The 17,610-nt window shown below is 35.6% G+C and overlaps 1 protein-coding gene across 1 annotated transcript; it reads right to left on the bottom strand.

Annotated features, from left to right (window-relative positions):
- Positions 1-13,054: 13,054 nt before the first annotated feature.
- LOC139891637 (uncharacterized protein At1g76660-like) lies at positions 13,055-15,884 on the bottom strand. Its single transcript, XM_071874614.1, has 2 exons — positions 15,644-15,884; positions 13,055-14,586 (listed from the first exon to the last, which is right to left on the bottom strand). The coding sequence occupies exons 1-2, from the start codon at positions 15,728-15,730 to the stop codon at positions 13,606-13,608; spliced, it is 1,068 nt and encodes a 355-aa protein (XP_071730715.1). The 5' UTR covers positions 15,731-15,884; the 3' UTR covers positions 13,055-13,605.
- Between the last annotated feature and the right edge of the window lie 1,726 nt (positions 15,885-17,610).

The raw sequence follows: 17,610 nt of genomic DNA, 5'->3' as shown, positions 1-17,610 counted from the left end.
GGGCTAAAAGATTTTTGTCTCATGGGTGTTGTGCGTTTTTGGCACATGTGGTTGATAATTCGAAAAAGGTTGTTGAATTAAGTGATGTACCTATTGTTAATGAGTTTCCGGATGTGTTTCCAAATGAGTTGCCCGGTATACCTCCCGAGCGAGAGGTAGACTTTAGAATAGATTTGATACCCGGGGCCACGCCAATTGCCAAAGCTCCCTATCGATTAGCCCCGTCGAAAATGAGAGAAATGATGACTCAACTACAAGATTTGATAGATAAAGGTTTTATACGTCCTAGTAGTTCGCCTTGGGGAGCTCCGGTTTTGTTTGTGAAAAGGAAGGATGGGACAATGAGAATGTGTATAGATTATCGGGAATTGAATAAGGCCACTATTAAGAATAAGTATCCATTACCAAGGATAGATGATTTGTTTGATCAATTACAAGGTGCAAGCTTCTTTTCAAAGATAGATTTAAGGTCGGGTTACCATCAATTGAAAGTGAGGAAAGAAGATGTCCCTAAAACGGCTTTTCGTACGAGGTATGGTCATTATGAATTTGTGGTTATGCCGTTTGGGTTAACAAATGCACCGGCCGCGTTTATGGATTTGATGAATAGGGTTTGTCGATCGATGCTTGATAGGTTTGTGATTGTATTTATTGATGATATTTTGGTGTATTCTAAGAGTGAAGAGGAACATGCGGTGCATTTAAGGCAAGTATTAGCGACTTTAAGAAAAGAAAGGTTGTTTGCTAAGTTCTCTAAATGTGAGTTTTGGCTTCGCGAAGTTCAATTTTTGGGATATGTCATTAATGAGAAGGGTATTTGTGTCGATCCGGTAAAGATTGAGGCGATAATGAGATGGGAACCACCTACGAATCCCACCGAAGTTAGGAGTTTTCTAGGCTTAGCGGGGTATTATCGACGGTTTATACAAGATTTTTCTAGAATAGCCACCCCTCTCACCAAGTTGACTCGTAAAAGTGTGCCATGGAGATGGGAAGAAAAGCAAGAACAAGCGTTTCAACTCCTTAAGGAGAAACTTGTTCAAACTCCTATATTAGTTTTACCGGAAGGGAATGAGAACATGACGGTTTATTATGATGCTTCTAAGAAAGGTTTAGGATGTGTATTGATGCAAAATGGGAAGGTCATAGCTTATGCTTCTCGACAATTGAAGGAACACGAAAAACGTTATCCTACGCATGATTTAGAATTGACGGCCGTAGTTTTTGCTTTAAAGATTTGGCGTCATTATCTTTATGGTGTTAAGTTCTCCATTTATACCGATCATAAGAACTTAAAGTATTTATTTGATCAAAGGGATTTGAATGATAGGCAAAGGAGAGGTCTCGATTTGGTGAAAGATTATGATTGTGAGATTTTGTATCACCCCGGAAAAGCTAATGTGGTGGCGGATGCTCTTAGTAGGAAGTCGAGTCACCAACCGATTAAGATAACGAGTTTAGTTATGGTAATATCACCTCAAATATTTGATAGTATTCGAGTTGCACAAAGTGAAGCATTATGCCCCAAAAACGTGAGAAAAGAAAGGATCAAGGGGCAAGTTGATGATTTTGTGTTAGATTCTCGTGGTTTAAGGCTTAGATATGGGAGAATTTGGGTACCTTTGCAAAGTAGTGTTAGAAGTGAGCTCCTTGACTTAGCTCACAAATCTAAGTATTCGATTCACCCCGGTGCTACGAAAATGTATAGAGATCTAAGGAAAGACTATTGGTGGCCGGGAATGAAGAGGGATATAGTTAAGTATGTGCACAAATGTCTTACTTGTCTTCAAGTGAAAGCCGACCATCAAATGCCTTACGGTAAGATGCAACCATTAGAAGTACCGGTTTAGAAATGGGAACACATTACAATGGATTTAGTGACTAAGTTGCCTAAGACCCCTCGACAACACGATGCAATTTGGGTTATTGTTGATAGATTGACTAAAAGTGCATTATTTTTGGCAATAAGAGAAGCTTCATCATCGGAAGCAATGTCTAAGTTGTATATGAAAGAAGTTGTTGCAAGGCATGGAGTGCCGACACCCGATTTACATCACGATATTGGAGGAAGTTTCAAGAGGAAATGGGTACTAAGTTACATGTGAGTACCGCGTTTCACCCGCAAACGGATGGCCAAAGTGAGCGAACTATACAAACTCTTGAAGATATGTTAAGAGCATGTGTCATCGATTTTGGCGGTAGTTGGGATACTCATTTACCTTTAGTTGAATTTTTGTACAACAATAGTTATCATTCCACTATTGGAATGGCGCCTTATGAGATGTTGTATGGAAGGAGGTGTAGAACCCCGATTTGTTGGGGCGAAGTAGGTCAACGAGAATTAGGAAGCACGGAAATAGTGCAACAAACCACCGAGATGATTGATCAAATTCGTGAAAGAATGAAGGCGGCACAAGATCGACAAAAGTCCTATGTGGATAAAAGGAGAAAACCGATAGAATTCCAAGTAGGTGATAAAGTGATGCTAAAAGTTTCTCCATGGAAAGGCATCATCCGTTTTAGAAAGAGGGGAAAATTGGGTCCAAGGTTCGTGGGACCATTCGAGATAGTGGCAAAGGTTGGGAAGGTGGCCTACCGTTTGGCTTTACCCAACGAATTGAGTAATATACATGACACGTTTCATGTGTCACAATTAAGAAAGTGTTTGGCGGATGAATCAACTTATGTTCCTTTGAATGAAATCGAGGTCGATAATAAGTTAAGATGTGCGGAAAAGCCAATAAAGATTTTGGATCAAAAGGTTAAACACTTGAGAAATAAGTCGGTAATATTATTGAAGGTATTATGGCAATTTAGAAAAGGTTCTGAATGTACATGGGAACCCGAAGAATGGCTTATGAAGTATTATCCGTCGTTGCATCAAGAATGGTTCGCGAGGACGCGAACGATCCAAGAGGGGGAGAGTTGTAACATCCCAATTATTTAAGGTATTATTTTATGTGAATTTTATTGCTAAGAAATTAAATGGTAAAGGTTATTTTATTTTAGAATAGGCAAGAGTTAAGTTTGTTGGTTAAGTTAGGAAGGACTAATGGTGCAATATTAGATTTAAGGACTTCCCTAATTAGAAATATGGTGGGGAGGGTAGAAAGTGTAAATAAGCCAAAGTCATTTTAATAAAAGAAAAATTAATACCGATAATTCATTTCATCAGTTGTAAAAATATACAGAGAGTTTATATGTGTGTGTGTGTGTGTGTGTATATCGACATTGGCAAGGGGAAGAGGAGGATCCATCAATTGTTAAAATTATAACCATGCAAGCTTGAATTAGTGAAATATAAGACATCTCAATCACCCTAGCAAGCTTTAATCTTCCAATTTCATCTTCTTTGTGCACAATTAGGGTTCTTGAACTCTAAAAGACAAGGTATGAGTTTTATGTCTAAGTATTGCTAATATTGAGTGTTTATGATGAGCTTTATGCTTAGAAGTTGTTGATTTGTTGAATTGTGCACATTTGTATGAGTTAGAATGAATTTGTTAATGATTTTGGAAGTAGATTCATGTATGAACTTGCATTATGGATTTATGGTATGAATATGGTGATTTTGGTGATGTTCTAGCTTAATTTCTAGTCATGCACACCAAGTGTTTGTTAAAATGCCTCAATGAAAAGTTTATGTGTTCTAACTAGTAATTTTGAAGAAGAATGTTTGTGTATAAATTGTTGTTGTTGTTATAAGTTATGAAATTTGGATAGTTGATGATTTAGGGTTACTTGTAATGGAAATGGAATTATGCACATTTTGATGTTTAAAGGAGGATTTGAAGAAATTGCATGTTATGTCCATAAGAAATGAACTAGAGGTTTAAATGTTTAAAGAAATGATGTTGAATTGATAATGTTGTTGTTTTAGAAAAGATGAGATCAAAGGCTATATGTGTGTTTGTTGTAATTAGGGGGTTAAGTAAATGTGTAAGTATATGAAGATGTGAAAATTTATGAAAGTTGTGATTTTTAATTGAGTTGTATGATTAATGGGATTAGCTCATGTATAGGTGCTAATCAAGGTAAAGAGGCTACAAGTGATCAAGGAAATTCGTTTAAGCAAGGTGAGTTTATAGGGGGTAAAATGGGCGGGTCAAGAGTGGCTTAGTGTTCTCGGATTGCATCCGTGCAAGAGAGTAACGACTAAGCGCACTAGTTGTGTAGCTTAGATAGAATTATTAGGTTCGCCTAATAATTGTATCTATGGTTGGTGTTTAGCTTAGGCAAGGTTATTACATTGCTAGTAATCTTGTCTATGGTATGTTTTAGCTTAGACACATTAAGTGTCTATGTATGATATGACTATGAAATGTGATTATGATAGCTTAGGCATATGAGTATGCCTATGGTTAGCTTAGGCATGATTACTAGGGTCGGCCTAGTAAGTCATGTCTATGGTAAGAAAGAATCGGATCCGAAAGTAAGCAAGCAACCGTTAGGTTGAAGGATAAGTATTGTGATCTTATGCCCAATGTTTTATGTTTTAAATTACTTGCCTATAACTCACTAAGTGTAAAAGCTTACCCCCGTGTTGTTTCATGTTTTAGGAACTAAAGGTCATCGGGAAGGAAAAGAACCCGTTTGAAGTGTTAGCGGAGCATTGGCACTAGAGTAAGTGGTATTGCAAGTCTCTTTTGTAATCAAGCTCTATGGTTACCGCTTATCAACGCCAAGTATTTTGAATGTGTCATTTATGTTTTTGTCTAACCTTTGGGACCAAATGATGATTTGAAATGTGAAAACATGTCTTCGATGTATAATTGATGTTTGTGATGTTTAATGATGTTTAGAAACTGGTTTACTAAATCTGGTTCATGTATATTGATGATACAAAGGATTTCGGTTGTTGAAATTGTAAAACTTGTGGCTTTGATAAATTGTTACAGGTCAGATTCAGGACACGTGTTGTGTCGCGCCGCGGAAAAGGGCTCCGCGCCGCGACAATGGTCACATTTTGGTAACAGAACTTGGGTTAAGAAGGGTTATTTATCCAGTTTAAGGTCGCGCCGCGACAAAGCAGGCCGCGCCGCGGCATATGCCTTGTCTGGGCAATGACTTGATTTAAAAAAAAAAAAAAAAAAAAAAAAAATTTACTCATTCTAAGGCGTTAAATTATGGTAGAAAGTGTAGGTCTCGGATTTGTTGGAATGAAGTGGGGGATAGACAGATTACGGGTCCAGAGATAATACAAGAAACTACCGAGAAAATCATCCAAATTAAACAACGATTGAAAACCGCCCAGAGTTGACAAAAGAGCTACACGGACAGTAAAAGAAAAGATATAGAGTTTAAAATTGGAGAAATGGTCATGCTTAAGGTTTCACCTTGGAAAGGCGTTGTTCGATTTGGTAAACGGGGGAAACTAAATCCAAGGTACGTTGGACCATTCAAGATTATAGATCGTGTCGGACCAGTAGCTTACCAACTGGAGCTACCTCAACAACTCGCTGCTGTACATAACACTTTCCACGTCTCGAATTTGAAGAAATGTTTTGCTAAAGAAGATCTCACTATTCCGTTGGACGAAATCCAAATCAATGAAAAACTTCAGTTCATTGAAGAACCCGTCTAAATAATGGATCGTGAGGTTAAGAGACTTAAGCAAAACAAGATACCGATTGTTAAGGTTCGATGGAATTCTCGTAGAGGACCCGAGTTCACCTGGGAGCGTGAAGATCAGATGAAGAAGAAATACCCGCATATATTTCCAGAAGATTCGTCAACACCTTCAACAGCTTAAAATTTCGGGACAAAATTTATTTAACGGGTAGGTACTGTAGTGACCCGAACTTTTCCATATTTATATATATTATTTGAGATTGATATTTACATGACTAAATGTTTCCAACGTGTTAAGCAATCAAACTTGTTAAGACTTGATTAATTGAAATAGGTTTCATATAGACAATTGACCACCCAAGTTGACCGGTGATTCACGAACGTTAAAACTTGTAAAAACTATACGATGACATATATATGGTTATATATATAGTTAACATGATTTTATTATTAGTAAGTATCTCATTATGTATTTTAACAATGAGTTATATACATAAAAAATGAGACTATTAAATTAAGAAACTCGAAAACGATATATATAACGATTATTGTTATAATAACATCTTACTAGGTACATATGAATCATATTAAGATATTGATACACTTGGTTAATTATGTTAAGGGAGATGATTCGTACACCGCCAAGTTTTAGCCATACACCACTAGTTGTGCTTTAAAGCACTGTACAATTGTCTAATGCACGTTTAGTGGTGTATGGCCAAAAATGGTGGTGTACGAATCAGCTCCCTTATGTTAAATGATAAGTAAATATATCATTAAGTGTATTAACAGTGAACTACATATGTAAAAATAAGACTACTAACTTAATGATTTCGAAACGAGACATATATGTAACGATTATCGTTGTAACGACATTTAACTGTATATATATCATACTAAGATATATTATATATCATAATATCATGATAATGTAACAATTTAACATCTCATTTGATATAATAAACAATGGGTTAACAACATTTAACAAGATCGTTAACCTAAAGGTTTCAAAACAACATTTACATGTAAAGACTAACGATGACTTAACGACTCAGTTAAAATGTATATACATGTAGTGTTTTAATATGTATTCATACACTTTTGAAAGACTTCAAGACACTTATCAAAATACTTCTACTTAACAAAAATTCTTACAATTACATCCTCGTTCAGTTTCATCAACAATTCTACTCGTATGCACCCGCATTCGTACTCGTACAATACACAGCTTTTAGATGTATGTACTATTGGTATATACACTCCAATGATCGGCTCTTATCAGCCCATGTGAGTCACCTAACACATATGGGAACCATCCTTTGACAACTAGCATGAAATATCTCATAAAATTACAAAAATATGAGTAATCATTCATGACTTATTTACATGAAAATAAAATTACATATCCTTTATATCTAATCCATATACCAACGATCAAAAACACCTACAAACACTTTCATTCTTCAATTTTCTTCATTTAATTGATCTCTCTCAAGTTCCATCTTCAAGTTCTAAGTGTTCTTCATAAATTCCATAAGTATAGTTTCATAAAAATCAAGAATACTTCCAAGTTTGTAAGTCTACTTCCAAGCTTTCTAATCCATTCCAAGTAATCATCTAAGATCAAGGAACCTTTGTTATTTACAGTAGGTTATCTTTCTAATTCAAGGTAATATTCATATTCAAACTTTGATTCAATTTCTACAACTATAACAATCTTATTTCGAGTGAAAATCTTACTTGAACTGTTTTCGTGTCATGATTCTGTTTCAAGAACTTTCAAGCCATCCAAGGATCCTTTGAAGCTAGATCCATTTTTTTCATTTCCAGTAGTTTTATCCAGAAAACTTGAGGTAGTAATGATGTTCATAACATCATTCAATTCATACATATAAAGCTATCTTATTAGAAAGTTTAAACTTGTAATCACTAGAACATAGTTTAGTTAATTCTAAACTTGTTCGCAAACAGAAGTTAATCCTTCTAACTTGACTTTTAATATCAACTAAATACATGTTCTATATCTTTATGATATGCTAACTTAATGATTTAAAACCTGGAAACACGATGAACACCATAAAATCGGATATACGCCGTCGTAGTGAAACCGGGGGCTGTTTTGGTTTGGATAATTAAAAACTATGATAAACGTTGATTTAAAAGTTGTTATTCTGGGAAAATTATTTTTCATATGAACATGAAACTATATCCAAAAATCAAGATTAAACTCAAAATGGAAGTATGTTTTCTAAAATGGTCATCTAGACGTCATTCTTTCGACTGAAATGACTACCTTTACAAAAAAGACTTGTAACTTATATTTCCGACTATAAACCTATACTTTTTCTGTTTAGATTCATAAAATAGAGTTCAATATGAAACAATAGCAATTTGATTCACTCAAAACGGATTTAAAATGAAGAAGTTATGGGTAAAACAAGATTGGATATTTTTGATCTTTTTAGCTACGGGAAATGTTTAACAAATCTATAAAAATCATATACTAGCAAACTTATATTGTATTATACATGTATTCTAATATATTATGTAATCTTGGGATACCATAGACACGTATGCAAATGTTTTGACATATCATATCGACCCATGTATATATATTATTTGGAACAACCATAGACACTCTATATGCAGTAATGTTGGAGTTAGCTATACAGGGTTGAGGTTGATTTCAAAAAATATATATACTTTGAGTTGTGATCTAGCCTGAGACGTGTATACACTGGGTCGTGGATTGATTCAAGATAATATATATCAATTTATTTCTGTACATCTAACTGTGGACAACTAGTTGTAGGTTACTAATGAGGACAGCTGACTTAATACACTCAAATCTTTAAAACATAATAAAAATGGTTGTAATTATATTTTGATCATACTTTGATATATATGTACATATTTGTATAGGTTCGTGAATCGATCCGTGGCCAAGTCTTATTTTCGAGGAAGGAAATATCTGTGAAAGTGAGTTATAGTCCCACTTTTAAAAATCTAATATTTTTGGAATGAGAATACATGCAGGTTTTATAAATGATTTACAAAATAGACACAAGTACGTGAAACTACATTCTATGGTTGAATTATCGGAATCGAATATGCCCCTTTTTATTAAGTCTGGTAATCTAAGAATTAGGGAACAGACACCCTAATTGACGCGAATCCTAAAGATAGATCTATTGGGCCTAACAAACCCCATCCAAAGTACCGGATGCTTTAGTACTTCGAAATTTATATCATATCCGAAGGGTGTCTCGGAATGATGGGGATATTCTTATATATGCATCTTGTTAATGTCGGTTACCAGGTGTTCACCATATGAATGATTTTTATCTCTATGTATGGGATGTATATTGAAATATGAAATCTTGTGGTCTATTGTTACGATTTGATATATATAGGTTAAACCTATAACTCACCAACATTTTTGTTGACGTTTAAAGCATGTTTATTCTCAGGTGAATACTAAGAACTTCCGCTGTTGCATACTAAAATAAGGACAAGATTTGGAGTCCATGTTTGTATGATATTGTGTAAAAACTGCATTCAAGAAACATATGTCGATGTAATATATTTCTATTGTAAACCATTATGTAATGGTCGTGTGTAAACAGTATATTTTAGATTATCATTATTTGATAATCTACGTAATATTTTTAAAACCTTTATTGATAAAATAAAGGTTATGGTTGTTTTTAAAAATGAATGCAGTCTTTGAAAAACGTCTCATATAGAGGTCAAAACCTCGCAACGAAATCAATTAATATGGAAAGTTTATAATCAATATGAACGGGACATTTCAAGATCTAGACTTTTTAGTCTAGGATCTTCAAGATCTAACTAAGATCTAAGTTCTACAACTTAAGATCTTGTTTATTTAGTTTACTTTCAAGTTTGTAGCTTAATATTACTATTAGAACTCATGTATGTGTCGGATCTAAGATCTTGATGTAACTTTGGTTCATCAACCTACTTGCAACCCTTAAATGAGTTGTGCTACATATCTTAGACATACACAAGTATTATGATGGTCAAACCTTGGTTAAGATGATTCAAACACATCAACGAGTTGTACACTTGAAGCTATAAGCATTAAGGATGAAAACCGTGATGAGCATCAAGCACCAATAACCCACCGGAACACTTTTCCTACTGTTTTCTGGGTCTGATCAGGTCACCTGGTCTACTGAAAAGTTGATTTCCAGTTAGTTCGGTTCGAGTAGATGATTTTCCATTTAGGCCTTGTCTTAATCCGACTTACGGTTTAGGATTTATAGCCTTCCGAAAGTCACTACGCCCTATTAACGTTATGCTGAAATTTCTGATCTACTCGCACTTAAACCGTCACCACGGTCAAACAAATACCAGTTTTGTTCTGGAAATTGGTCAGCAACTAGGGGACTCATAGACGGAGCCATGGCCACTAGTCTCACCTTATTTCAGTTTGTATAAAGGTCGTGGTGACTGAACGAAGTCAGCCTTTATTTCAAACTCTATTCTTGATTGAAACTTACTTTACACTTTTTGATTAATGATGAATGATGATGATACTTAAGACCTAATTTACATACTTTTAAACCTTTGGGAACGATTTACTGACTTAGTAACTTTTGACTTAGGTTGAGGACCTTTCGGACCAACTACTTGCTAACTTATCTCGTACTGACTTTACTACTTTCCACTGTGAGTTATAGCATCCCTTTTTACTTTAACTATTTTGGGAATGAGAATACATGTGCGTTTTACGTTTTACATGCTAGACACGAGTACTTAAACTTTATATATGTGTGGATTATACAACGGCATAAACTTTCCCCTTAGCTCGGTAACGTTTAGTCATTGGTCTTTGAACCGGTGAACGCGAATCTTAGATATGGATCCATAGGGTTTGACATCCCCACTCGGGCTAGTAGCGCTAGCATTTAACGGGTGTTTAATACTTCGTAAATATACTCACTCGCCAAGTGTACTTTTAGGGGGTGATATTACGTTAAGTTAGTTACCAAGTGCCCACGGTTGAACATATACTTTTCATACTGTTTGAAACACTGAAATCTCGTTGCCTGCTTTACATTACTGTTATACTTAAACTATAGCTCACCAACATTCGTGTTGACGTTTTTAAGCATGTTTTCTCAGGTGCTTAGAGGTTTGATTGTTTCCGCTGTTGTAGTATTGCTGTGTAGACACCCGCTGCTCCTGTTAGAGATGTCTCCGCATGAAACATTTATTTTGCATTCAAACTATGTTACTTTTGAAACAATGAAATTGTAACGACCTACGGGTCTCGTACTTATGTTAATTGCTTCTATTCATAGAAGCCTACTTTCGTATGTTAAACATTTGACGTTGGTTATGACGTCACCTTTTCTTATGAATGCGAACTTATTTTAAAACAGCATATAGTGTTTGACCTTGTAATGATCCTGTTGTTGATGATTCGTACACGTTAATTTTGTACGGGGCATCACATTATCGAAAAAAAGAGTTTTTCTACTTTTCGCGCACCCCAGCTTTGATGGGTGCCATAAATCTAATGTTCTCATTGAAGGCATACCAGGTTTTGTGCTGCCTTTTGCATGAATACACGTTCTTAAAAAGATCCAGAGTGGGTTCGAAGTTAAAAGCGTTACAGTACATTTCAAAATATGTAATGCGGCAGGCGCTGTAGGAGTGCCGTTGGCCAACCCCGATACAGAAATGATGAATAATGCGCATGAAGAAAGGTGTAGAAGGGTAACGCATGTTTCCTTGTCGCATGACCTGAGCATATACAATAACCTTACCATCAAGAGGATTATTGGCCTACTGTTTCTGTTGAGGCGCAATGGGATTAAGCGCAGATATCGGCGGAAACCACGCGTTGATTCCCCTTATGAATTTTCTCGTAATAACTGAAGATATTACTTCAGAGTTGTCAAGTTCAACAACGGACGTGGAGGCCATTTGTATAAAACTAAAATGCTATAAAAGTTAAAAGAAAGGGATAGATTACGCGCTAACCTGGGAGTCTAAGAATGAAGAACACTGATGAGGCGAAAAAAGTATTATGCGATGAAAAAAACCTAATTGTCATGCGAATAGAGAAGGTAAAAAACTTTGTGAGAGAATTAATAACGTATTTATAGGAGAAGTAAATTCGAAATGGATTCATTTGAAAGGTAAAAAGAGCGGTTAAAAATGAAAGGCCCAAAACTGAACACGTGTCTAACGTTGTGTGGATCGAAAGATGAAGTGATGGATGGTGGTTGAAGTGACAGTTTGTTCCCTGAGGGAATGCTGACAGACGCCAAATAACAGATCTTGCATTAAAAGAACTTCACCAACCACACCCATTTCCTTTACATTTTTTGAATATAACTAAAAACTAATGTTTCTTTTCTTCTGAAGTACTAGTTGAGTTTAACATCATGCGTCATACTTGCACATAATATCGAACGGGGGGACGGGGGGAGGGGGGGACTTAATGGTACGCATACTCAAACCTCTGATGACCCCATGTCGAGTTACAGCCCTAATCGTTACTAACACGAGGCGCTAAGCGCAATAATGCGCACGCACGAAAGACAAGACAAAAAAGCGATGTCATATGTAGACAAGCGTTGACCATAATCTGCATAAAAGGTTTCCACATGTGATACGCAAATAAAACACAAAGAACCAAGTGATAGTGTAGCACGATCCCAACACTGTACGTCCCCATAACCTTTTGAGTGGTTATGACCGACAAGAAAACAGATCCGATAGGTTACTTTTACTTTTGCCAACTTTGCAGGCAAAACAGTACGATCAGGATCAAGCATGCTCTTTTGACCTATTGATCAACACTCGTGGACAAACTAGATTGGGCTATCAATAAGAGACCAAAACCTCCATTTCTCAACTTCGAAGACGTTGTCACATCACACCTATACTATTATTAGCAATCTCCGCTAGCAGATCTTACGTTGCTTACCTGCGCTACCTAACTTAGCTTTTAAAGCTCACCTCAAACGGTTACAAGTAACGTTCTATGAACACTAACTCTAATACCCCCTTTGAGCCATGAATGCCGGCTATTACGATGATGGTGGGTTGACGTTTAACCACCTACGTTGAGGTCTTCATCTCACAATGGAGTTATTCACGGTGCGCCAGATCGGAGAGTTAAAATCGAATGACTCTTAAATCTCCCTCTTATTGTCAAGTGTAGACTGACCCCGTTATATATTTATGGTATTTTGATCTTATACCACATTTTATAAAAGTTGTAGCTTGTAGTAACACAATCTTGATATTCAAACAAAGAAAAATATATTTAAAAAATTGTTTTAACAACCAACTACTTCTTCAGTAACATTTTAACTGTACAAAAGAAAGATAAATGACAAATGATAAAATCTCATCTTAATCCAGCTAAGACATCTTCAGATTAGCTAAAATTGAAGTGAGCAATAATTTTGGAATAGAACTAAAATAAAACGCTAGAATTAAATTAGGAGTACTTAAAATAAGATTAATAGCTAGATCAAGATTCATACTTCAAACCAGAAGAAGCTGTAAAGATGCACCACATCCCTTTTTCTTGCACAGTCGCATGATAACGATAGACTTGTACACAATGAATCAAAAATAGTACCAAGTGATGTTGTTTACAAGATTAAAGCAATAAGGCATACTTCACATAAAGGATCTTAATTTTTACCCAGTTTTCTTGCATTACAGAACACTATAAAAAGGAAAAAAATTTCATAATATTTGTTTTCATATGACTAAAAGCTCACTGTGAAGGGGGTCAAATGGTGCTCAAAGAGCTACAACAGAATTGTTCTAGCTCACAGGTTTCGTTCTTGAACCGGAGCTATCGTACTACCGATTAACTAAAAGATAAGCACTTGTGAGCTTATTTATCTTAATTTTAGGCAGCAAGATTGATTTTTTACTGTGTAGGAACACCAACCCAAAATGGGTCATAACTATGTGCTTCTGATCCTTAATTTTTAACTCTCCTTTTTCTTGATTTATCTCAGTCGCATCCAATCATTAGCTGACACCTGGCTGCATCAATGGAAAGAAAGACCAATTCTTGATCGACCCGTTTTCCCTTCCAAGAACTTTCTCATTCGACCACCAATCGGATTCAGGCCCATCTGTACTATCAAAGTTAAATTCTTTAACAGATCCAAACGTGGTGGTGGATCTATGCTTCTGATGTCTTTGCCCACCCTCCCCAAATTCATAGCTTGCCACGTCAGCACATCGTCGTCTTTCAACACATCTGACAACTTGTTCCGGTGTCACCTCAAACGAGACCCTGTGATCAACCAAATGTTGCTGATCTTCATTTCTTGATTCCCACTGACCGGGCGATATTTTTTCGCTTGTTGTATAATGATGAAAGTGGGCCCCACCACGAGTGTAATCTCCTTCTAGAAACGGGCTAGATGTGCCCGAACTAAAAATTCCCGAACTTGGTGATTTGAGATGACCCATTGGGCTACCAGGGTATAACTGATAAGATTGGAACTCGTACGGTATCACATTACTTTGGTTACTCGATCCTACAAGTTGAGCATACGGGACTTCGGGAGAAGACGGTGTAGTAAGATGAACGGATTCGGGTGGCGGTGTAAATGGCGCTGTGGACGGTTCGGTTGTATATGTAGAGAACACGGGCGGTGACACTAATTGGGTTTCATGGGCATACGGGCCGATAGCAAATACGTTAGCGGGCCCGCTAGGTGAATACATGCTGGCGGACACGGAAGTAAACGATAGGAAGCCGCCAGGCGAATGAGAAACGGAAGGTGGTTCGGATTGAAGAAAAGATGCCGGAGATGATGGTGGTGCGATAAACGGAAGAACCATGGAAGATGGTTGATGATGAGACAGGTTTGTAGTTGTTTGAGGTTCGGTTCTTGATGAACCGGGCTCGGGAACAACATCTGCGTGCCCGATTCGCTTGCTATGTTTATGAGATCTAAAACACCATGAAATGTTCCAACAGCTTCCCCATCTTCTTTTCTGTAATAAGGCCAGTCAAATTTAGAAGTTAAGTTTTGACTTGTGGTAATTTAAAAGTTACAAGTTAAAATTTGAAACCTATAATGACCAGCAGAATGAAACATAAAACACCACATACTCTAATAAAAAAAAATATCACTTTTACCATTATACATAAAAAAAAAAAAAGGTTTTCAACTTTTAGTGCGATTCATATTTTTAAAATGATTGCAATTGAGGTAATATGTGTCATGTGTCATCCATGTGGCTGCGACCCATCAAATCCGATGAAGTGGCAGCCAGTCATCATCTCTTATGGGAAAACTTTCTTCTTGTGAAGTTTTCCGGCCAAAATTCTAATAACGTGATTGCCACCTTATCAGATGGCGGCCAAGTGGATGCCCCGTGGATGACACATGGCACATATTAACTCAAATTTAACCTTTTAGAAATATGGATCTTTTATGCGCGCTAAAATGAAATCAGACTCATTTATGACTGAAGCTTAATTTTTTTAATTTGCTTATACTGATCTTACCTAATGATCTAGTGTCAACAAGTCAATTTACTTCATGTTCGATTTCAAAACTCAAAATTTAAGTTGTTTTATTAATAACCAGACCAGAGGGCAGAGGGGGTACTACTATCTTCTTAGACGAGCAAAATGTATTCTACAGTATAAATTATGAATTCATCATTAAAAATTAAAGTTCCCATCTTTTCGAACATTTTTATTTCAATACCAATTCAAAAGATACTATTTAATCAAACAGAGCAAAAATTTCAAAAACATATTAAACTTCTAATCAAATTCACCTTTTATATTTAAGTCTAGTTCATTCAGCTCCAAAAATCAACAGCATACACATAAATATACATGATGCTATGGAGTATTTATATATAAAACGAGAAAACAAGATCTCTGATTATGGATGTGATCAAACAAAGAGCCCAGACCTTAACTTTTCAAGAAATCAAAAACCCATCACATAATTTAATCAAATAACAACACCCATCAATCACATGATTAAAATTAGCATAATCAAGTAAAAAAGATTGAAACTTTTTCGCCTTTTACCTGAACTGAAGAAGATCTGTTCTCCGCCGCCTGGATCACCGACGCGGCGGCGTTAATCGTCACCATGTTATCATTCACACCTCTCATCTTCAAAAATCAAAAAACCTTTCAATTTCTCACTCTAAAAGTATATGATTATCTCTCTAAAAGTATCAACTATAATGCTCTTGTATATCACTTTTGAGGTCAAACACGGTAATGACTTTTGAGATTTTGTTTAATTATTTGTATGCAAAGTATAAAAAATTTGGTATTGGAAATATAAGCTAAAAAGTCTAAAAGGTGCTTTCACATATATAGGGATGTTAATAGTCAAATGACATAAATACCCTTTTGATATTCATGAATATGGAATTTAATATATGCACCTGAATTTCACTTGCCTCATTGAATGATTCACCTTATTTACATTTGCATTTAAAAAGCTCACACAAAATGGGCATTGTTCCTGCACTTATTAAACCCTAGCTTGCCAATTACATGAATGTGGGGTGGCTTCTTGTTGTAGGAGTTATTGCTTGGTATAATTGTAAATAGAGTACACGAAATTGTGAAAATGATCACCTTTAGATAAATCTTTTTATTAATTATGTAACACAAGTGTACTTTGAAATCCTGTGTCCGTGAAAATTACTATTAGAGGAGAATAAAGCAAGTGTAAGGTGAAGTGGATGATGTTTATGATTGTTTGCAAATTAGATTACTAAAAGTTTTCTAGACAAGATATTGAAGAAAGTTGTTATCCTTTGAATTAAATTTCTAAGCAATTAAGTTGAGCTACCCTGTTTCATTGTCTTTGATGAGGTTAGGTGCTCTTTTAAGTTTCAATTATTTGGTTTATGGTCGTTACCCTATGAGGGTATTTTGGTCCTTTAGAAAGGACATTATCTTGTTATGAAAATTAAAATCCAATTAATTTGAGTAATCAATAGTTAATGATTAACTCCGTAATATTATAAATAAAATTAATTAGTTATGGATTACAGAACAAAGAGGATTCTTTGTAAAGTAGGAGTATAATAATGGTGTGCACGTGTGTCCATCCACTTCTTTTATGGCCTTTTCCTTGCTCACCTCTCATATCTCTAGGTATCAAGTGGGTCCTTACTCTTATAATATTCTATTATCAGACAATTTTACCCCTTTAAGATACTTTTTTTTTTCTCCAATAGCTCTCAACTAGTTGGTAAACCCTCGCTTCGCGCTGGGGGTTCGATTTTCAATGTATTTTATTGCGTTTAGTTTGTAAAATTATTTCGTAGCTAAATAATGATGTCGTTGAAGCGCAACTCGTGTCGAACTAAAAGGTATAACCCGTGAAAAATTTAAATGTTATTTTAAATTAACAATATATGTTCATCTACGCGTTTAGCTATGTAATTATCGACTTTTAAAAATTCAACGCAAAATCAATGTGTATGAAAAGTATCCCAAATATTTAGCATTTTTGAAAAGCGTCCGTTTTGCGTATAGTTAGTGACATTGTGTTCCTAAAATTATTTCGAGTTTAACGATGGTGTCGGAAAAATTTAACTCGTTGCGAGCGAGAAGATATGACCCGTTGAATATTTGAGTGGAGTTTATTTAAGATTTTTTTATGAAAATCGTTATTTGACACTTTACCCCCTGTTGGGGGGTTGACTTGAAAAAAGTGTGGGGGTCTTTTTTGTTGTAGTGAAATTTAATTAGAATTAAAAAAAGACCAAAGGACGAAAATGCCCCTAGTTACTATTCACCATTTTTGTCTATTAATATAGTAACTAGTTGTGGAGCCTCACTTCGCGTCGGGGGCTCCGTTTTAAATGCGAGTTAAAAAAAAGTGTTGCTCTATTTTGTAAAAAAGAATTTTTTTCGACATATAACATTGAAGGGTTGTTCCTTTTGTGAAAGTTGCTTCTTTTAGCGTTCGTTTTTTTTATTATTTTTTTAAAAAAAGTTAGTTGATCTATTTTGTAAAAAAAAAATGT

This window comes from Rutidosis leptorrhynchoides, chromosome 2 (assembly GCF_046630445.1).
Source record: "Rutidosis leptorrhynchoides isolate AG116_Rl617_1_P2 chromosome 2, CSIRO_AGI_Rlap_v1, whole genome shotgun sequence".
Classification (NCBI taxonomy): domain Eukaryota; kingdom Viridiplantae; phylum Streptophyta; class Magnoliopsida; order Asterales; family Asteraceae; genus Rutidosis; species Rutidosis leptorrhynchoides.
Note: the sequence above shows the minus strand (reverse complement) of the source record. Positions and strands in the feature narration are given on the sequence as shown.